The 24,371-nt window shown below is 36.4% G+C and overlaps 2 gene segments (V, D, J or C); both read left to right on the top strand.

Annotated features, from left to right (window-relative positions):
• The window catches only part of LOC105864674 (T cell receptor alpha chain constant-like), a 528,183-nt gene that overhangs the window by 60,103 nt on the left and 443,709 nt on the right, over positions 1-24,371 (top strand).
• LOC142871387 (T cell receptor delta variable 1-like) lies at positions 351-1,318 on the top strand. The segment is given in 2 exon segments: positions 351-471; positions 690-1,318. Coding segments are annotated over 2 exon segments (363 nt in total).

Here is a 24,371-nt window from a genome sequence, read left to right as displayed (position 1 = left end):
GCTGAATGAATGGCCAGTAAGTAGATAATAAGGAAGCTATATGGCTCATTATAAATTGTACTTCAAGCAAACCTGAAAAATTATTCCACTGAATGAAATCAACATACATTTAACAGGTTCAACTGTAGTTCCCCGCAGCTCCAACCTACACTATGAATTGCTTTTCCATGCCTCTTCTCCAGGTACTATCTGAATTAATGACCAAGAAAGACAAAAAGTTAAAGATATGAGCTTAGCCAGCCTCCGTTTTTCTTCTCTGTGCATAGATCACGTGACTATGAACATGAGAAATCAAATTTCCTGTGTGAGGAAGTGACATCAGAGCAGAGCAACTGCACATAAACACTGCTGGGCACTCACAGACAGGGAACCTGGAGCTTCAGGTGGCACAACGCACATTTGTGCAGGGGGATTCATGCCACATGCCGCCCTTCAGCCTGCTGTGGGTATTCCTGGCCTTTAGCCACTCTGGTATGGATGGTTCCAAACATGGGTGAGAATGTTAAGGATGAGAGGGTTGCACACAGGTGTGTGGAATTCTCATGGACTTGAGGAGGAAAGGGGAAATTAGAGAAAAGCGAGCATACTATGATTTTAATTTGGTTTCTTTGGGTCAAAAATTAGTCTAATTTTGTAATATTTTAGTCATTACATCAGAAGGTAGCTCTGTTTTCTGATTTTTCCCACAGGATCCACTGTGGCCCAGAAAGTTACTCAAGCCCAGACAGCCACATCCATGATCATGGGGTGGACAGTCACTCTGAACTGCCAGTATGAAGCAAGCTGGACTGCATTTTCTATTTATTGGTACAAACAACTTCCCAGCAAAGAGATGATTTTCCTTCTTCGGCAAGTTTCTGGTAGTGACAATGCAAAGAACGGTCGCTATTCTGTCAACTTCCAGAAAGAAGCTAAGTCCATCGACTTGATCATTTCTGCCTTACGGCTGGAAGACTCAGCAAAGTATTTCTGTGCTCTGTGGGATCCACAGTGTTTGAAGTGATAGTAAAGGCAAAACAAAAACCCCAGAGCTCAGTAAGAGCTCTGTGCTCTTCCCTGTGCTGCAGAAGCCAAGCTGAAATACACATCTGCAGATCCCAGGGAAGAAATGGTAGTAGTGACTGTGGTCTGTGGACTTAATCTGTGGTCTGGATCACAAGATTGAATTCTAAGTAAAACCTCCTTATATCTAATTTGGAACAGGTGTTCAGACCCTTTATAGTTGAATTTTTAACTTGAAATAGATCATACCGAAAATGTGTAAAGTTGTCTAAAGTTGAAAAAATTCAACTTCCCTTCCCTACAATAATGTAAAGTGGCAGTTTTATTAAAGATTTTTATTGCAGTAATCTGTGTCTGTTTATCTGGAATCACTTTAAAAATCATTTTCTGAGCCTTTCCTCTTGGGCTTTGCGGCAATCAGGTTAGAATCAGAGAAGCAGAACACCATGAGTGATGTAGAATAAAAGGTTAATCATAAAGGTATGACCTCATGCAATTGCTGGAGCTGGTGCATTTTCACAAACTATTCATGTTTTATGAAGCTATAATAAGAATTACAATATTCTCTCAAAAATCTGACATTGAGATCAATTCAGATTAGCTTTGTGAATCTGGGTACATCTGAGTTAGTGCATAAATATTTTGAATTGTTATATCTTCTTGTTGAATTGTACCCTTCACCATCCATATAGTGATCATCTTTTTCTTTCATTACTCTTATTGATTTGAAGACTAAGTTATCTGAAATCAGAACTGCTATGCCAGCTTTCTTTTGGTTTCCATTAGCATGGAATATGTTTTCCATCCTTTCTGTCTGAATGCATTCTTGTGGGTTAGATGTGTTTCCTGAAGACAGCAGATACTTGGTTTGTGTATATTTATCCACTCAGCCAGCGTATGTCTCTTTAATGGGCAGTTCAAGCCACTCACATTTATTGAAAGAATTGATAAGTGGGGCAGATTTCTGTTCATCCTGAAGAGGTAAACTTTGTTGGATTGTTTTCTCTCTTGAGCCATTGTGGTATCTTGCCTTTGACTTTTAGCATTTGGATGATTTTACACTGGTGAGTTTCTGCTGTGCTGATCTGTAATGCTGTGCTGAGTACTTCCTGGAAGGCAGGTCTTGTCTTAATGAATTCCCTCAGTCTTTGCTTGTCTGAGAAGGTCTTTATTTTTCCTTCATATAAGAAACTTGGTTTTGTGGGTCACAAAATTCTAGGCTGGGCATTTTTCTGTTTGAGTAGACTGAGAATCGGGCCCCAGTCTCCTCTGGCTTGTAAGGTCTCAGTCCAGAAGTCTTCAGTTAGTCTGATGGATTTTCCTTTGTAAGTTACCTACTGCTTTTACTTTATGACTTCTAAGAGGGTAACTTTCATGTTTACTTTGATCAGTCTGATGAGTATGTGTTGGGGTGTCTTCCTCTTTGCAATGAATCTCCCAGGAATCCTTTGAGTTTCTTGTACCTGAATATCTAGATTTCTAGCAAGGCCAGGGTATTTTCCTCCATTACAACCTCAAATAGTTTATCCAACCATGGTGTATTTTCTTCTTCACTCTCAGGGATGCCTACTTTCTTCTGTTAGGCCTCTTCACATAATCCCATATTTCAATAGAGTTTACTCTTTTCTCTTATTTCTCTGCTCTATCTCTGTGACTGACTTGTTTAATTAAGGTTTATCTTCAATCCCTGAGATTCCTTTTTCTGCTTGATCTATCCTATTCTTGAGGCTTTCCACTGTGTTTTGTAATTCCTTGAATAAATTCTTCATATCCAGAAGTTTTGTTTGACTTTTCTTTAATATTTCAATTACTTTGGTGACTTTTTCTTCCAAGTTCTAGATTTTTTTGTGGCTTCTTTGTGTTGGGTATCCATTTTCTCTTGCATATCATTGAATTTTCTTACAACTCATGTTCTAAATTCTTCTTTTGTCATTTCATTGTTCTGATTTTGGTTGGTATCCACTACTAGAGAGCTGGTGATTCCTTTGGGGGTTGTACTTTCCATTTGATTCTTCATACTTCCAGAGTTCTTTCAGTGATTCCTTCCTATCTGGAGCAACTGTTGATTCTTACCTTTGGATTTTTATTTACATAATGACATGCCCAGTTTAGTTTCTAAGCCAGTAGGTGGCATTTGTGGGTGAGAATTGACCACACCTTGTATGATGAGTCAGTAAATGCAGTAAAAGGCTGTGCAAAACAATAAAGAGCAAACCTTAATAGCTGGGGACTTCAACACCCCTCTGACAGAACAGGACAGATGCTCCAAACATAAATTAACAATGAAAAATAGACTTGAACAGAATTCTTGAACAAATAAGGCAAACTGTTATTTAGAGATCATCTACCCATAACCCACTAAATACACATTTTTCTCAACTGTTCATGGGATTTTCTCTATAATTGACTATATCCTAGGCCACAAAATATGTCTCAACTAATTTTAAACAAATAGAAATATACTATACATCTTTTCAGACCACAGTGGAATAAAATTATAAATCAACTCCAACAAAAACTCTTATCTTTACACAAAGTCATGGAAACAAAACAACCTCCTGCTGAATGATTATTGGCTTAAGAATGAAATTAAGATGGAAATCAAAAGAGTCTTTGAACTGAATGAAAAAGGAGACAAGTTATTAAAATCTGTGGGACACAGACAAAGCAGTCCTGAGAGGAAAATTTATATCCATAAATGCCTATATCCAAATGACACAAAGATCACAAATAAACAATCTAATGAATCATCTCAAAAAACTGGAAAAAGGAGAGCAAACCAACTCCAAACCTAGTGGAAGAAAAGAAATAACAAAAAGCAGAGCAGAACTAAATTAATTTAATAATAAAAATGTATACAGAATATTAATAAAACAAAAGTTGGTTCTTTGAAAAAATAAAAAAAAATGACACATCACTTGCTAGATTATCAAGAAGCAGAAAAGAAATGACTCTAATGAGTGGACTCAGGAATGAAAAAAGAGAAATTACAAGTGATAACACAGAAATAAAAAGTATCATCCATCAATACTATAAAAATCTGTATGCACATAAACTTGAAATCTTGAAAGAAATAGACAGATTCTTAGAAACACACAGCCTCCGTAGGCTCTAGCAGGAAGAAATAGAATTCCTGGAGAGACCAATATCAAGTATCAAAATTAAAGCAGCAATTAAAAACGTTCCTAAAAAGAAAAGTCCCTAACCAGATGGTTTCACGCCTGAATTTTACCAGACCTACGAAGAAGAACTGGTGCCAATCTTGCCGAAATTATTCCAGAATATCGAGAAGGGAGGGAACCTCCCCAACACGTTTTATGAAGCCAACATAACCCTGATACCAAAACCAGGAAAGGACACAACAAAAAAAGAAAACTACAGACGAATATCCCTTATGAATATAGATGCAAAACTCCTCAAAAAATCCTAGCAAACCTAATTCAGGTGCTTTTCAAAAAAATAATCCATTATGACCAAGTGGGTTTCATCCCAGAGATCTAGGGATGGTTCAACATACATAAATCTATAAATATAATTCAACACATAAATAGAAGTAAAAACAAAGACCATATGATTCTCTCAATAAATGCAGAAAATCATTTGACAAAATTCAGCAAATTTTTATGATGAGAATCCATAACCAAATAGGCATAAATGGGACTTACCTAAAAATGATACAAGCCATATCATCAGCCAACATCATCCTGAATGGGGAAAACTTGAGAGCATTCCTGCTTAGAACTGGAACCAGACAAGTTTGCCCTCTATCACTGCTTCTATTCAACATAGTGTTGGAAGTCCTAGCCAGAGCAATAAGACAAGAGAAGGAAATCAATAGCATCCAAGTGGGGGCAGATAAGGTCAAAGTATCACTCTTTGAGGATGATATTATCTTCTATCTAGAAAACCCCAAAGATTCTACCAAGAGACTACTGGAGTTGATAAAAAATATTCAGCAAAGTCTGAGCTTACAAAATCAATGTATATAAATCAGTAACATTCCTATACACCAACAACTGTCAAACTGAGACAAAATCAAAGACTCAATACCATTCATAATAGCAACAAAGGAAATAAAATACCTAGGAATATATTTAACTAAAGAGGTGAAAGACCTCGACAGGGAGAATTATAAAACACTGAGGAAGGTAATAGCAGAAGACGTAAACAGGTGGAAAACTATACCATGCTCATAGGTCAGCTGAATCAACATTGTTAAAATGTCTATTTTACTGAAAGTGATCATAGATTCCATGCAATCCCTATTTAAATAACTACATCATTTTTTGCAGATCTAGAGAAAATAAATATACTGTTAGTATGGAACCAGAAAAGAAGCCGTATAGCAAAAACGATCTTAACCAAAAAGAACAACTTGGAAGGCATCAATTTATCAGACTTCAAACTATACTACAAGGCTATAATAACTAAAACAGCATGGTATTGACACAAGAACAGGGACATAGACCAATGGAACAGGACTGAGAACCCAGATATAAAACCATCTTTATATAGCCATCTAATCTTTGACAAAGCGGACAAAAACATACACTGGGGAAAAGAATCCTTATTCAATAAATGGTGCTGGAAAATTGGATAGCCACATGTAGAAGACTGAAACAGGACCCGCACCTCTCACCTCTCACAAAAATCAACTCACGGTGGATAACAGACTTAAACCTAAGGCATGAAACTTTAAGAATTCTAGAAGAAAATATTGGAAAAACTATTATAGACATTGCCTAGGCAAAGAAGTTATGATGAGGACCCCAAAGGCAATCGCAGCAACAACAGAAATAAAAAAATGGGACCTTATCCAATTAAAAAGCTTCTGCACAGCCAAAAAAACTATCACGAGAACAAACAGACAGCCTACAGAATGGGAGAAAATATTCGCATAGGATAAAGGGCTGATAACTAGAATCTATACAAAACTCAGGAAAACCAGCAAGAAAAAAATCAAATGACCCTATCAAAAAGTGAGTAAAGGACATGAACAGAAACTTTTCAAAAGAAGACAGAATAATGACCAATGAACATATGGAAAATGCTCAACACCTCTAATCATCAGGGAAAAGCAAATCAAAACTACAATTAGATACCACTTATCTCCAGTGAGAATAGCCTTTACCAAAAGTCCCCCCAAAATAAATGTTGGTATGATTGTAGAGAGATAGGAATACTCATACACTGCTGGTGGGACTGCTAACTAGTGCAAACTATGTGGAAAGAAATATGGAGATACCTCAAAGTGAAACAAGTAGATCTACCATTTGATCCAGCAATCCCATTACTGGGCATCTACCCAAAAGAACAAAAGACATTCTATAAAAAAGACATCTACACTCAAATGTTTATAGCAGCACAATTAACAATTGCAAAGATGTGGAAACAACCCACCAGCCCATCATTACATGAGTATATTAATAAAATGTGGTGTATATATATACCATCTAGTTCCATTGAGCCACAAAAAACAATGATGATATAGAACCTCTTGTATTATCCTGGATAGAGCTGGAATCCATTCTACTAAGTGAAGTATCCCAAGAATGGAAAAACAAGCACTACATGTACTACCCATCACATTGGTTTTAACTGATCAATGCTTACGTGCACATATAGTAATAACATTTCTCAGGTGTTGGGCAAATGGGATGGAGGGAGGAGGTCATGGGTATATACACACCTGTTGGGTGAAGTGGGCATTTTCTGGGGGATGGACATACTTGAAGCTCTGACTCAGGTGGGGCAAGTGAAATATATGTAACCTAAACATTTTTACCCGCATAATATGCTGAGAGTTCCAGCATGCTCATCATGACCTTATTTTACACACAAAAATGCGCAGCTACAGAATTTAACATGGAGACTGAATACTTTGGATCGCTGGGATAGAAAATGTGACATTAAGGCAATTCTAGGACACATGATCTAAATAAGTTCAATTCTACTTGTGAAGGGACCAGGACTGTATATCCTGATCTTAGTCTATAAATCAAACTCAATATCAGATTTCGAAAGAATTATATTTTATTCCTGTTATGGCTTTATAAAAACACAAACCATTAAATAGCTATTGAAAGTCAGGACTGATTTTTACCATTCAATTTTGAAGTGGCTTTATTTATTGTAGAATGTAAGTAGATTCCTAGAACTCAGGAAGGAGGAAAAAGATGTAGTAAATGTTTAGAATAGGACTGCCTATCACAAACAAAGTGAAAGACTATGAAGAATATTCTTTTAAATCTCATAAGATTCCAGATGAAGGAATGTACATGTATGCTGAATGAGTGACCAGGACGTAGGTAACAAAGAGGGTCCATGCCTCATTATAATTTCTACTTTGAACACCCAAAATTATTTGACTGAATAAAATCACCATATATCAACGAGTTCAACAGCAGTTCCCGCAGCTCCAACCTACACTATGAATTGCTTTTTCCATTTCTCTTTTCCAGGTGCTATCTAAATTAATGACCAAGAAAAGACAAGAAGACAAAGTAAAGATTTGAGCTTAGCTGACACCGTTTTTCTTCTCTGTGCATAGATCACGTGAGTATGAACACAAGAAACCCAATTTCCTGTAAGGGGAAGTGACATCAGAACACAGGAACTACACATAAACACTGCCGGGCACTCACAGACAGGGAACCTGAGCTTCAGGTGGCACGAAGCACATTTGTGCAGGGGGATTCATACCACATGCCGCCCTTCCGCCTGCTGTGGGTGTTCCTGGCCTTCAACTACTCTGGTACGGATGGTTCCAAACATGGGTAACAATGTTAAGAATGAGAGAGCTGCACACAGATGTTTGGAGGTTCTCATGGATCTCAGGAGGAAGGGGAAATTAAAGAAAAGCGAGCCTACTAAGATTTCAATTTCGTTTGTCTTTGGATCTTAAATTAGTCTAATTCTTACAATATTTTATTCACTACCTCAGAGGATCAGCTGTGTTTCTGATTTTTCCCACAGGATCCACTGTGGCCCAGAAAGTTATTCAAACCCAGACAGCCACATCCATGACTGTGGGGCAGTCGGTCACCCTGAAATGCCGGTATGAAACAAGCTCCATTACATACTATATTTTTTGGTACAAGCAACTTTCCAGCAAAGAGATCATTTTAATTCTTCGCCAGGATTCTTCTAGGGAGAATGCAAAGAATGTTCGCTATTCTGTCAATTTCAGGAAAGCAGCTAATTCCATCGACTTGACCATTTCAGCTTTACGGTTGAAAGACTCAGCAAAGTATTTCTGTGCTCTCTGGGATGCACAGTGTTTGAAGTGATAGTAAAGGCAAAACAAAAACCCCAGATCTCAATAAGAGACAGAACCCCCACCCTATTCTGTGGGAGCCAAGCTGAAATGTATATCTGCAGATCCCAGGCAAGAAATGGTAGTGACTGTGGTCTGTGGACTCAATCTGTGGTCTGGATCAGAAGATTGAATTCTAAGTAAAAGCTCCTTATATCTCATTTGGGAACAGGTGTTCAGAAACACTTTCCTGTAATACTTTAATATTTGACTTAAAATAGATAATACAGGAAATGTGTAAAGTTATCTAAAGTTGAAAAAACCTGCCTTACAGTAATGTAGAGTCACATTTTCTTTTCTTTTTCTTTTTTTTTTTTTTTTGAGACAGAGTCTTGCTTTGTTGTCCAGGCTAGAGTGAGTGCTGTGGCATCAGCCTGGCTCACAGCAACCTCAAATTCCTGGGCTCAAATAAACCTCCTGCCTCAGTCTCCCGAGTAGCTGGGACTACAGGCATGTGTCACCATGCCAGGATAATTTTTTCCACATATATTAGTTGGCCAATTAATTTCTTTCTATTTATAGTAGAGACGGGGTCTTGCTCTTGCTCAGGCTGGTTTCGAACTCCTGACCTTGAGCGATCCTCCTTCTTCAGCCTCCCAGAGTGTTAGGATTACAGATGTGAGCCACCACGCCCGGCCCACATTTTCACTTAAAGATGTTCATAGCAGAAATCTGGGTCTATTTATCTGGAATCGCTTTAAAAATCATTTCCTTAGCTGTTTTTTCCTCATGTTTTGTGTCAATTTAGGCTACAATCAGAGAAGCAGAACCACCGTAATTGATGTAGAGTAAGAACTTAGTCATAAGGATTTGACCTCATGCAATTGCTGGAGTTAGTTGTTTTTTAAAGAGCTATTCAGTTGTTTGTTTTATGAAATTAGAACAGGAATAACATATTACTCTTTCAAAAATCTGACATTGAGCTTTATTTACTAGATGCTGAAGAAGATTAGGATATTCAATCATGCTGCCTTTACAAGTAGAATTCTACTTACTACTAGATCATGTGTCCTAGAATTGTCCTGATAGCACATTTTCTATTCTATTGATCCAAAGCATTCATTCTCCCTTGTTACATTCTGTGGTTGTGAATTTTTTTTTATATGTAACATAAAGATAAGCATGTCTGACATCTCTGTGACACAAGCACAATCTACTTCTACTGCAATGCAAAGCACTGTCTTTGCATCTCATATTGACACTGAATTTACTAAAGGTCTGCTAGATTGACATTTGAGAAGGTAAGCAGGATGTGGACACAAGCATGCAGACACTGTGACTTATAAGGACACACTGAAACCCATGAGGACAATAGGAACCCACAAGAACAAGCGAAAATTTGTCTGTCTCTTCCCTCCTTCATTCTCATAGTGTTTGATGACTTTTACAAGAAGCAGTGGCATTTGCCATCATGCTACCTGGGTACTTAGCCGAAGACAAAGAGAAGCTGAAGGAAGAGATCTCTTGGGAGGTGGAGGAATTTTAAGTCAACAATGAGATGGGCTCTCAGATCATGAGCAACATGTGTGCTCCTGGAGCCTCACACCAATCTTGCACAATTTTTTTTCAACCTAACCCAGAACAATACTGGGAAGCAAATTATGGGAATGTTTCCAGTTCCTTCAGTTGAGACAGTACAAAGCTAGTGCAATATCCCCCTTGTAAACTTGACATCCATACCACCTTTTTTATCAACATTTAACTTTCAAATAAAGATAATGGAAAATTTATGAGTACATATGAAAATTGATACTTCCTGCTAATGTGATGCAATTATTCTTTATTCAGTGAAAAACATGCTAACTCTCTCCCCTAAAAAGGATACGAATTTCATTTATCCATCTTTGAGTGGTGTTCTTTCCTCTTCTAACAGAGTTACACTCTGTGATTGAAATCAGGTAGCTTAGCTCCTGAAATATAATGAGATATCAGATTAACTCATTAGTATATCTTAAGCTCTAATATGTAGGCATATTGGACATGATTAAAAGTAGTTAATATATAATTAAATATACTCATATCACAATCAAAAAAGAATTTTCATTACATTGTACTTTTATTTTCTAGAAATGATCACATGGTTGTAGCTGGTTTAATAACTACCTTTTGCATTACTCGCTTCATAATCCCTTTGCTCTCCTCAAGCACTTTCACTCACTGGCACACTTGACTTTCTATAAAACAAGCTACTTCAAAATAGGAGTCAGGATGAATAGAAATAAGTTAATGAGTACCAAAGTACAACCAGGTGGAAGAAATAAGTCCCATATTTCAAAGCACAGAAGGGAAATTATAGTTAACAATACTTTATTGTATTTTTCACCATAGCTAGAAGAATTGTAATGATCCCAAGAGAAGGAAAGATAAATGTTTGAAGTGTTGGATATCCCTATATGCTTGATTAGATCATTACATATATAAGTGTGCCAAAATATCACATGTACCCTCAAAATATCACTATGATTCATCAATTTTAATATTTTCTACAAAATAGACTAGGAAAGTTACAAGAAAAAAAAATTAAAGAAAGTGCTCTCAAACTCTGCCACTGCTTTATCAACTAAGTTTATGTAATACTCCAAATCCTTTGTTGTCATTTCGACAATGTTCACAGCATGTTCACCAGAAGTAGATTCCATCTCAAGAAACCACTTTCTTTGCTCATCCAAAAAAGGTAATTCCTCATCGGTGAAAGTTTTATCATGACATTGCAGTAATTCAGTGATGTCTTCAGCCTTCACTGCTAAATGTAGTTCTCTTGTTGTTTTCACCACAAGTACAATTACTTCTTCTGCTAAAGTCTTGAACTCTTCAAAGTCATCCATGAGGGTTGGAATCACCTTCTTCCTGATTTCTGTTAATGTTGATATTTTGACCTCCTCTCATAAATCACTCCTGTTCTTAATGGCATCTGAAAGTGAATCCTTTCCAGCAGGTTTTCAATTTATTAAGACTTTGCTCAGATCCATTGAAATAAATGCATAACTTATTTTAATGTGCTCTGCAGATATCTCTTCAAAATACTTTCCTTTACTCATTGACTGGTCTTGGCAACTTTGTTGAAAAGCAATTGAACATGTATTTATGAGTCTATTTCTGTACTGTTTTCTTACATTAATGCGCAAGTATTATTTTCACTAATACCAAATAGTTTCGATTATTGTTCTTTGTGATGTCTTGAAATCATGTAGACTGAGTCCTGCAACTTTGTTCCCTTTAAAAATTGCTTAGGTTAATCTAGGTTTTCTGTATTTCTATATAAAGTAAAAAATCAGATCATCATCAATTTCTACACAAAAACCCTGATGGAATTTTGAATGGTGTTGCATTATATTTATAGAAGGTTTTGAGTAGAACTGCAGTCTTAAAGCTATTGAGTCTCTTAATTTGTGAACATGACATATTGTTTAACTTTTAAAAATTTTTCAATATTGTGTTTGTACTTTTTAGTGCAGAAGCCTTGGACATCTTCAAGAATTCAAAAACATAAGCCACCAAGTAGAAGATACTGTTTGAAATGTATATATGATTCAAAAGTTTTGTGTATGGTATATGTAAAAAGCTCTTACAACTCAATGAAATAGAAAAAAATGAAATGACCCAATTTAAAACTTAGCAAAATATTTTATCAGACTGTTCATGCAAAAATAAAGGTATAAAAGACCCATAAACACATGAAAATATAGTCTAGGTCAGGGGTCAACAATATATCCCTCATGAGCTAAATTCAGTCATCAATCAATTTTTATAGAGCTTTATTGCAATGAAGCAATTATTATTCAGTTATGTATTACCAATGGCTTCTTTCATGCTACAATGGGAGAACTGAGTAGTTGCTACTTAGACTGAATGATCTGCAAGGCTGAAAATATTCACTATTTGACATTTTATGGAAAAATTTGCTGATACCTACATCATTAATCATCAGGGAAATGCAAGTTAATACCACAATAAGATACCAAACATAGCCATTATGTGGGCTAACAATAACAAGATGACTATACCAACTGCTGACAAAGATGAAGTGTGATTATCTAATTTAGAATCTATTTAAGGAGCTGTTCTCTTTGGTGTGAAGAGCTCTCCCTGATCTGATGCTGATGTTATGGGAGGAAGGAGATGCCACGCAGTGACTCAGTCTGGGGGAGAATTTCTGCCTCTAGAGGAACACCAGGACAGTTGTCCTGTCAGGTTATTTGAATAACCCTATTCTATTCTGGTAACTTCAGCATCCCAACCTGTTCCTCCAGATTCACCTGAGACACATCTCAGCGTAGACCAGCAGAGGTTTCATAGCTGACCTCAGTAAGAGCAAATCTATCTGAAGAAATTGTGGGCTAAGGAGGAAGACTCAGCCAATTATTTAAGTGTTCTGATTGGTGCAGGGCTTGCTGAACACAAGTTTTAGGAAGCTGGAAAATTGTTCAGTGTAAATTTTCTACATGGTCACAAAATGTGAATGTTGTTTCAAAGAAGATTAAAGTTTGTTTCACATACACATATTCCTCAAGTAGCCAGATATTATCCTTAAAAACTTTAGTAAATTACCTCCTACTCTGCTCTGATTTATTAATTCATATATATAAGTACACACACATATACACACATAAACTACTTGTCTGTGTATATATCCATTTATCTACTGAAAAATTAACAGCATCTGTATTTTTTATAGCCTAATAAGATTGAAAATTATGAGCTTTGAAGTCACACATCGTTGAATGATACATGTTACTCTTCAAGGCCACATTAATTCCTCTAACTTAAATTTATAGTGTTTTTACCCATACACAGCCCCACGTCTAGCCATACTAATATACTCTGTTCCTAAAATTCCCATATCTATTATTCTTACTGGGAAATCTACCAGAACTTAAGGGCCAGTTCAAGCATGTTCTCCATCTGAACCCTCCTCTGTGTCTAGAAGCACAGTTCATCAAATCATCTACACACAGAGGTCTCCTTGGAAGGTTTTACTTGCCTGTACTATAGGATTGGACCTAGGTTAACTCAGGACTGTAGCTGTGTGTCTCTTTTACGAATGACACCTAAGTACTGCCTATTTAGTAGGCACTCAGTAAATATATACTGAAGATATGCATAAATAAATGAATACATGAAAAAGAAAATAAAGCACATCAAAAAACAAATTTAAAAAATCACCTTAGGGTTTGGACTAGAATTATATTCTAGAATGGGGACTATTGTCTACTGTTAGACTGGTATGATATTTTCCTTTGAATGTATGTAAGGAGACATGACATACACATATAAGAAAATTCTCTCTGTCCTTCAGAAAAAAAGTACTCCTTATGTTATTTTAACTTCTACTATTTATAATACAGATCACCTCTATTTTGGGGGCTGCTTTTAAATTTATTTCTGCCTCTGTGACCTGCCTGTGTTAACATCACAAAACAATTTGATTTTTCATATTCTTTTCTTCCTTTTATGTCATCATATTATGGGGGTACAAATAGTGTTAGGGTTACAAATATTGCCCTGCCTCCCCGCCCTCCCCCCGACATGCCAGAGATTCAAGCATGTCCACTCCCCCAGTGGTGCCCACTGCACACATTATGTAAGTACACACCCTTCTTCTCCTCCCTCCTCCCGCCTGCCCACCACCCGATAAAAAGTCTTTTTCTCTTTTTTGTTTGTTTGTTTGTTTGTTTTTGACATTTTGGTTACATTGTATATCTTTGCCTCTCCCTAAGAAGGGTTAGAGTTATGCCCTTCCCCTCCAAAATGCTCACCACATCCCTAAGATTGGGTCTCCCCACCCCCACCCCGAATCCATGGTGAACATTGCCACCATTTGAGAACCATAGTTTTAATTGGTATTGGATCCATGATGATGAATTGTGAAGAAAACATTAAATATTCATTCAAACTAAGGGTTAGAGCTACCAAAAAGTTTCCATTACTTATGGCCCCATACCTTCTGAATTCTGTTGAATTTTTCCACCTTTTCTTATCCACTTAAAGATCCAATCTCCACCAGAACAGATAATTCTAGTATTACATAATTTTTTTAAGGTATATTCTTTAAAATATATAATTTACATGATATATACTTTAGAAGAAATATAAAAAAATTAAAATTGAGTAATTACCTTCTATCATTTCTTAGGGTCATGCAAAATATGGAATGAACATATCCGAATGACTGTAAAAAAATTTAAGTTTCCTGAGGACAATGGGAATATTATTCTCCAGGTTCTGTTCCATGACCTCAGCTTGCAATGGGATATTATGGCCATTGTGTGTCTTCAGTAAACATCATTAATATTTGAAATAAGAAAAGAAATGCCCCTACACATGCTAATCTGTGGCTTCTGGGGAGTCTCTCTCTTCCACTGTGTAAAATAAGGCAATCTCTACTGACATATGCAGCTGTGCTATTGTATGATTTTTAACACTGTAAAAGGTGTGAGGAAAAGGTACAAGAAGGTTGAGGGAGAGAAATTTTAAACTGATCCTTATCTGTGTGTAAGGAGGGGATTTCTGCTTCCCAGTGAATGTGTTTTTAACAATTCTAAATGTGGACAAAATGGGGAAGTGCTTCTTGTAACAGAAATGGCTTTGAGTGGAAGCACTTGTGAAAGGGCAGGGCTTGTTGAAAGAATTAAATCCAGCATGAACAGAGTCAGCGTTCCACCTGGCTCGGGAGACTAGAAGACCCCTGAGTTCTCAATGAGCTCTGGTGCCAGGAGGGATGGACAGCGTCTTGGGAGCATCATTTTTAGTTCTATGCCTTCAACTATGCTGTGAGTTGTGGAGGAGAAGCTGCAGGACATGTTACTAGATTGGGTGAATGAGAAAATTGGGGTACAGAAGAACTCATGCAGGTAGAAATTTTAAGAAGGAAATATTATTTGGGGCCCTTAATGACATTTTGTTTTCTTTCTAAGCAGGATTGAGTGGCCAACAGAAGGAAGAAAGTGATTAGATTACAAGGCTCTCCTTTACAGTGATGAAACAATTCTGTATCCTGATTGTAGTGCTGGTTATACAAACCTACACATGTGATAAGGAAACTTGTACAAGAATGTTCATAGCAGCTATCTCATAGAACCTATAAACTAGAAAAAATGTCCACACATAAAAGATTAAAGATTAAATAAATTGTGCTATATGTATTCAATGGAATATCAATCAGAAATAAAATGGCCTAAACCCCTGATACATATAACAATATGAATAAACCTCAAGTATATATTTCCTAGCAAAATTTTCAGACACACAGGGGTACATGGTATGTACTGTTTGAGCCCATTTGTGTGACATTCTAAAACAGACAAACTAATTTATAGTGTAGGAATTATAGTGAGTTGGATATTGTCTGGGTGGGACACAGAGGGTTTTGGTGTGGTGAAGGAAAAATTGTTCTATTCCTTGATAGTTGTGTGGTTTACAAGGCTATTTGCGATTGTCAAAACACTTCTAACTCTATACTTAAGACCAATTTATTTCACTGCATAAATTATACTTCAATCCAAAAAGGAAGATAAGCACAGAAATTAATCAAACAGGAAACAAAACTAAACAATAAAAAGGAAAATCCAAAGATAAATATTTTTGAAGAACTATAGAAAGTAAACATTTTGTAACATTGATAGTGGAAAAAATAGAATACATTAATAGTTAAACAATATGGTGGCTGGATAATGACCCCCAAAAGTGTCCATGTCATAATCTCCAGAGTCAGTAAGTACATTGCCTATGTGGTATAATAGTTTCTTAGGGTTGTGGTAACAAAGTACCACACACTTTGTGGCTTAGAACAACAGAAATTTATTGGCTTACAGTTCAAGTGACAAGAAATCTGAAATCAGGATGTTGGCAGAGCCATGATCCCTCTAGGATACAGGGAATATATAATCCAAAACTAGCTTATGATGGTCTCAGGAATTCCTTACCTTGTAGATGGTGATATCTTCCTTGTGTCACCTTCCATTATCTTCTCTCTGTGTGTGTCTCTGTCTCTTCACATGAAATTCCTTTCAAAAAGATACCAGTCATATTGGACTAGGGGCCCAATTTACTGCAGTGTGAATTGATTTTAATTTATCTAATTATATTGGCAATGATGCTATTTCCCAATAAGTTCACATTCTTCAGTATTGCACTTTATTATGACAAAAAGTCATCATATTGGAGATATGAATTGTGGGGACACCATTCAACTGACTAAAGTATGTCAAAAGGAATTTTGCAGATGTGATTAATTCAAGGATCTTGAATTAGGAAGATTATTCTGGATTGTACAAGTAGACTCAACGTAATCAGAAGTCTCCTTATAAATGGGAGACAGTAGAGTAAGAATGAAAAAAAGCAACTTGATGAGGGAACAAGGATATCCTTGAAGTTGGAAAAGACAAGAAAAGAAATTATTCCCTGCAGCTATCAGAAAGAACTCACAACCTGCTGAAATCTTATTTTTATCCCAGTGAAACTGAATTGGATTTATGACCTCCAGAATTGCAAAAGCATATATATTTGTGTTGTATTCAGTATCAAATTTGTGGGAATATTTTACAGCAACAATAGGAAGTTAATAAAATAAAATGATGAGAGAGATTAAAAGGCAGACATGTTTGGAGTTATAGCAGAAATTTGAAAAGGTATTAAGAGAAGGTTATGTATGATTTGAGTTAATATATTTTAAAACTTTAAGAGAAACAAGAATTTCATTAAAAAATATACTACCTAAACTTAGCTCTGCATAGAAATAGAAAAACTAAATTAATACTCATTAAACTTATTTGATAAATAGAAATAAAAATCTCTAGGAACTAGTCATAGAAGGGAAATTTTTAGCCTGCTGTCTGTCCATTACAAATTAAACAACAAGACACATGCTGGGATGTATTTGTAATCCATATGACCAAGAAAATGTTAGAATGGTTACATAGGCAATTCTTACAAATAAGTCAGAAAAACTTTCAAAATTAGACAGATAAGGATATAAAATGCAATTCAAGAAGAGGAAATAGGAATGGTCAGTGAACATGTGAAATATCGGCTTCCACAGTACTCTAGGAAATCAAATTAAAGGGAATTACTTTTTCATTTCTGTCACACAACAAAAGTTATAATATCTGATAACATTTGTGTGATAAGAATATATGGACAGCATAAAATTATTTTTCCATATCTGTGAAGAATGTTGATGGGATTTTAATAGGTATTGCATTGAATCTGTAGATCAGTTTGGGTAGTATAGACATTTTAATGATGTTGAGTCTGCCGACCCATGAGCATGGTATGTATTTCCATCTGTTTACATCCTCTGCTATTTCCTTCCTCAGTGTTTCATAGTTCTCCCTGTAGAGGTCTTTTACGTCCTTGGTTAAGTATATTCCTAGGTACTTTATTTTCTTTGTTGCTATTGTGAAGGGAATTGAGTCTTTGATTTGGTTCTCAATTTGATTGTTGTTGGCATATATGCAAACAGTGAAAGTTTGATCTCTTCTGCCCCTATTTGGATACCTTTAATTCCACTTTCTTGTCTGATTGCTATAGCCAGGACTTCCAGCACTATGTTGAATAGAAGTGGAGATAGTGGGCAGCCTTGCCTGGTTCCAGTTCAAAGTGGGAATGCTTTCAATTTTTCCCCATTCAGTATGATGTTGGCTATGGGTCTGTCGTATATAGCTTGTATCATTTTTAGGTATTCCCCTTCTATGCCTTTTTTATTAAGTGTTCTTATGAAAAGGTGCTGAATTTTGTCAAAAGCCTTTTCTGCATCTATTGAAAGAATCATGTGGTCTTTTTTTTTTTTCCTTCTGTTTATGTGGTGAATTACATTTATAGATTTACGTATGTTGAACCATCCCTGCATCCCTAGGATGAAGTCCACTTGGTCATGATGGATTATTTTTTTGATAAGCGTTTGAATTTGGTTAGCTAGGATTATGTTGAAAAGTTTCGCATCTATATTCATAAAGGACATTGGTCTGTAGTTTTCTTTTTTGTTGTTGCATCCTTTCCTGGTTTTGGTATCAGAGTAATATTCACTTCATAAAAGGTGTCGGGGAGGTTTCCATTCCTCTCCATGTTGTGGAATAATTTCTGCAAGATAGGCACCAGTTCTTCTTTGTAAGTGTGCTAAAATTCGGATGTGAAATGCTTCATTTGGAACCAGAGAAGACCCCACATATCAAAAGCAATTCTAGGCAATAAAAACAAAATGGGAGGTATTAATATGCCAGATATCAAACTATACTACAAAGCTATAGTAATTAAATCAATCTGGTATTGGCACAAAAATAGAAATATTGACCAGTGGAACAGATCTGGGAACCCTGATATAAAACCATTCTCATATAGCCATCTAATCTTTGACAAAGCAGACAAAAACATACACTGGGGAAAAGAATACCTTTTCAATAAATGGTGCTGGGAAAACTGGATAGCCACTTGTGGAAGGCTGAAGCAGTATCCACACTTTCACCTCTCACAAAAATCAACACATGCTGGATAACAGATTTAACCCTAAGGTATGAAACTATTAGAATTCTAGAGGAAAATGTTGGAAACACTCTCCTAGACATCGGCCTAGGCAAAGAATTTATGAAGAAGACCCCAAAGGCAATCACAGCAGCAACAAAAATAAATAAATGGACATGATCAAACTAAAAAGATTTTAGCACAGCCAAAGATTTGGCACAGCCAAAGAAATAGTCATGAAAGTAAACAGACAACCTACAGAATGGGAGAAAATTTTCACATCCTACACATCTGATAAGGGGCTGATAACTAGAATCTACTTAGAACTCATGAAAATCAGCAAGAAAAAGTCCAACAACCCTATCAAGAAGTGGGCAAAGGACATGAACAGAAACTTTTCTAAAGAGGACAGAATAATGGCTAACAAACATATGAAGCAAGGGTCAACATCTCTAATCATCAGGGAAATGCAAATCAAAACTACAATGAGATATCATTTATTTCCAATAAGAATGGCCTTTATCAAAATGCTCCAAAACAATAGATGTTGGCGTGGATGCGGAGAGAGAGGAACACTCCTATACTGCTGGTGCAACTGCAAACTAGTTCAACCTCTGTGGAAAGCAATGTGGAGATACCTTAAAGCAATACAAGTGGATCTACCATTTGATCCAGCAATCCCATTACTGGGCATGTACCCAAAAGATCTAATGACACTCTACAAAAAAGACACCTGCACTCAAATGTTTATAGCAGCACAATTCACAATTGCAAAGCTGTGGAAACAACCCAAGTGCTCATCAATTCATCAGTGGATTAATAAAATGTGGTATATGTATACCATGGAGTACTATTCAGCTCTAAGAAACAATCAGTGATATAGCACATCTTGTATTTTCCTGGTTAGAGCTGGAACCCATACTACTAAGTGAAGTATCCCAAGAATGGAAAAACAAGCACCACATATACTCACCAGCAAACTGGTATTAACTGAGTAGCACCTAAGTGGACACATAAGAACTATAATAATTGGGTATTGGGCTGGGGGGGAGGGGAGTATATACATACATAATGAGTGAGATGTGCACCGTCTGGGGGATGGTCATGTTGGAAGCTCAGACTTGTGGGAGGAGGGGGGCAAGGGCATTTATTGAAACCTTAAAATTTGTACCCCCATAATATGCTGAAATAAAATAAATTATATATATATATACACAGAATATATATATATATAATACTTTTCTGTCTATATATATAGACAGAATATATATATATGTATATATATATATATATATATATATAGAGAGAGAGAGAGAGAGAGAGACAGAAAAGTACTATACTTCTCCAGGTGGAAAAAAACAAATGCACAGAAAGTAATTTGTATATCCACTTAGGAGAATGATTTGCCTAAACTACTTAAGGAAATACATATGTTAAAAAATCCAGCAGTACCAACTCTTGATACCTCCATGAAAGATATTAAATATGTGAATAAGGAGGCATTTACGAGGATGCTCACTGAAACACTGCTTGAAAGTAATAAGTATAGTTAATTTTGGAAGAAGAAAACAGTTGTTTACTGATAGAATGGAAGTATGTACCTGTTACAAACAAACAAGTGGTTCAACATATATGTTCTTAAATGACTCTTAAAAAGAAAATGTTGCATGTAAAAGCGATCGTGAGAATGATATGTAGTGCATGGCACCATTAATGAGAAATCTCAAAATATAAATACAATACAATATATTGTTTGTGATGCATATCTCTAGGAGTTAAACTTAAAAAGACATTCATGGGAACTTCCCAAGAATGATGTCTAGTTGGGAATGACAAAAGAAGGAGCAAGGGTTACTATTTTAGCTCTGTCTGAAATGTCTGAGAGAAAATAGCAAAATTAAACATTCATTTATATGTTTATTCTCATTGCTGGATACAAAGGTGTCTGCTATATAATTTTCTGTGCTTTTCCATATGAGAATTATTTAATAAAACAAAAAAATTGTTTTCAGGCCGGGCGCTGTGGCTCACGCCTGTAATCCTAGCTCTTGGGAGGCCGAGGCGGGCGGATTGCTCAAGGTCAGGAGTTCAAAACCAGCCTGAGCAAGAGCGAGACCCCGCCTCTACTATAAATAGAAAGAAATTAATTGGCCAACTGATATATATATATATATAAAATTAGCCGGGCATAGTGGCGCATGCCTGTAGTCCCAGCTACTCGGGAGGCTGAGGCAGAAGGATCACTCTAGCCCAGGAGTTTGAGGTTGCTGTGAGCTAGGCTGACGCCACGGCACTCACTCTAGCCTGGACAACAAAGCGAGACTCTGTCTCAAAAAAAAAAAAAAAAAAAAAAAAAAATTGTTTTCAATATGTAATAACAACCACAGTTTTTACTATCTCCAGCAGTCCATAGAATGGAGAATAGGACCTTTAAAACCAATGACTTTGCCAGGTGTGTTCTGGTAGACCACACAAATGCCAATAAAAATTCCATTGGAACAAAAATCTCTAATTTATATATAAAAAGGTGTTCAACCTGAAATAAACAAGGCAGAGGCTCCCTCCTCCTGTCCATGATGCAAACTTTTTCAAGACATAAAAAGAGAAAATGAAAAAAATGTCAAATCAGTTGTCTCTTAGCAAAGGGAGATGTACCCACAAGATGTCACTATATGAACTCCCTCTAGCTCCCAAAGTTTGTTTCACTTTCTTTTCTAGTACTTTGAAAAATAGGTGAAGAAATTTGTAATAGTATTTATGTCTGCTTCCAGTAGCTTTCATTGGACTAAATACGCAAGGATACAACAGAATGCAGTGCCTAGGTGGGAATGCCTGGTCAGCATCAGAGCAGGGCCATACCAACAATGTAAGAGGGTTGAAGAACTGGGGAGATCTGTGAACATCAGTTGTGATTCTGTGGCTGCATTTGGCATGGGAGCTTGGGGATTTTCATAAAGGAAGTAGTGAGAGTCTGGTGAGAGCTTACCAAAGAATAACTCAATTATTCTCATTTGGGTTTCTTTAATGGCATGCCCCAAGGGAAAAAAAAAACATATTTACTGTTTGGTAGTTTGACACAAATTGCTTCACCAGATGAAGCTTAAGCACAAATTGCAAAAGAATCTCCATTCTTTCAATATATAAAGTCAGAAGTATTGTTATTTTGGACAACATTTATACTATTAATAGTTTTGAATATTTTCACTAATAAAGCAGTATTTCATGAGAAGATTTCCTTCCTGGTAGCTATAAGAAGAATCATAGAATTGCACCAAACAACACACATGTACTCATGGCTACAACATGGTTGAATATTTGGGGGAATTTAGAGGGTCTATGGAACTTCTAATAAAATTAAGCAAAGAGTTGTATCATAAGTAATAGGTCTTTACTGCTGATATTATTGATAGTTTAGTACACAATGGCACAGATTATAGAACTCAGAAGCCTTTTAAAATGTCATTTGTCTCAGCAGATACTTCGCTGTTGTGCAGTTAAAAGTTCTGATGTTTTCATGGGTAAGTGGGGAGGAATACAGCTGGTAACTTCTAATTTCTCTCCTGTATTGAAGCCAAGGATTGATGAGCACACTTCACCTGATAATAAGTTGAGGACAAGAGAACAATCAAAACAGGAATGAATATTTACAAGTAAAGCCATGATTCACAATAAATTTCTTTCAGATAAGCCCTGAAGGTTGATTACAGATTAAGTAAATTTTGAAATATTAAATGATTAATTTCCTAATATTTCATTCAACATTAAGTTGTATACTTGTCCTTTGCTAGATGTAATTATTTGTCGTTTGTTAATTACTTCACAAGAAAGGGCAAAGCTATGTTTACGGTGGGCCCAATTTCTAAACCTCAGTGTTATAGCACATTCAAACTTGACCGAACCAGAAACCACATTTAACCAGCAGCTGCTAATTGCACCTGAGGGACCCTGTACCTCTAGTGTCAGGGTATACAGCAGGGCCCTTTCAACAGGAGGGAATCCTGCCATTATGCTGCTTCCTAGGCTGCTGTGGGCATTCATGGTCTCCATCTGCTTAGGTACAAATAATTGCAAATTAGAGCGTGGCTGCCTGTTGGCCCTTAGAGGTGAAATGGAACAGTAGAACAGATATCTCAAAAAATGGGAACTCTGTCCTGTACCACTCTTTGATATGGTATTTTGATCTGTATCAAAGAGCTGGAAAATGTCTTAGTGACCTTGTCTGTCTGTTCTTTTTTAGTTGTGTCTTGGTCACTTTATAATAATTCATCCATTAAGACAATGAAACCATATAAAAGATCAACAGATAAATTCCACACAATCACACAAAAACATAGAAAAAACTTCAGCCACCAACTTCAGTGGTGTCAATATACCCAAAGTGCTTGCAGCCTCTCCCACTCAGTAAGAGTAGATTATGCCATAATGTCAGAGAGAGGTCCAGCATGCAAATGATGACTTTATTTGACAAATAAAGAATGCATAGACACAGATTTTAACAAGGGCCAGAGAATACTTTGGATGATTATGATAGAAAAGGTGACATCAGGAGAATTCTAAGATACATGGTCTAAATCAATACAATGCTACTTTGAAGGAACCAGGACTGTTTATACTGATCCTAGTCTAATAAATAAAAGTCAATGTCAGATTTTGAAAGTATTATATTTTATTCCTGTTACAGTTTTATAAAAACACATATAACTGATTAGCATGTGAAAGTCAGAAGGGCTGATTATTACCATTCGATTTTGCAGTGGCTTTATTTACTGTACAATGTACGTAGGGCCCTAGAATTCAGTAAGGAGGAAGAGAGATGCAGTATTGTTTAGGATAGGACTGCCTATCACAACAAAGTCAACGATATGTGAGTATTATCCTTTGAAATTTCCATAAATTCTAAATGAAGGAAAGTACGTATATGCTGAATGAATGACCAGGAAGTAGATAATAAGGAAGGTATATGGCTCATTATAAATTCTACTTTAAAGAGATCTGAAAAATTATTCCACCAGATGAAATCAACATACATCAACAGGTTCAACTGTAGTTCCCTGCAACTCCAACCTACAATATGAATTGCTTATTTCATGCCTCTTCTCTAGGCACTATCTAATTTAAGGCCAAGAAATGACAAATAGAAAAAGTAAAGATTTGAGGTTAGCCAGACACCATTTCTCCTCTCTGTGCATAGACCACATGACTATGAACATGAGAAACCATATTTCCTGTTGGGGGTAGTGACATCAGAACACAGGAACTACACATACACACTGTTGGGCACACACAGACAGGGAACCTGGAGCTTAAGGTCGACAACGCACATTTGTGCAACTGAATTCATGCCGCATGCCGCCCTTCAGCCTGTTGTGGGTATTCCTGGCCTTCAGCTACTCTGGTACGGATGGTTCCAAACATGGGTGAGGATGTTAAGGATGAGAGGGTTGCACACAGGTGTGTGGAACTGCTCATGGACTTGAGGAGAAAAGGGGAAATTAAAGAAAAGCGAGCATGCTAGAATTTCAATTTAGTTTGTCTTTGGGTCTTCAGTTACTCTAACTCTTACAATATTTTATTCACTACATCAGAGGATCAGCTGTGT

The sequence above is a fragment of the Microcebus murinus genome, chromosome 6 (genome assembly GCF_040939455.1).
Source record: "Microcebus murinus isolate Inina chromosome 6, M.murinus_Inina_mat1.0, whole genome shotgun sequence".
NCBI lineage: Eukaryota > Metazoa > Chordata > Mammalia > Primates > Cheirogaleidae > Microcebus > Microcebus murinus.
This window is presented reverse-complemented; position numbering and strand designations above follow the sequence as displayed.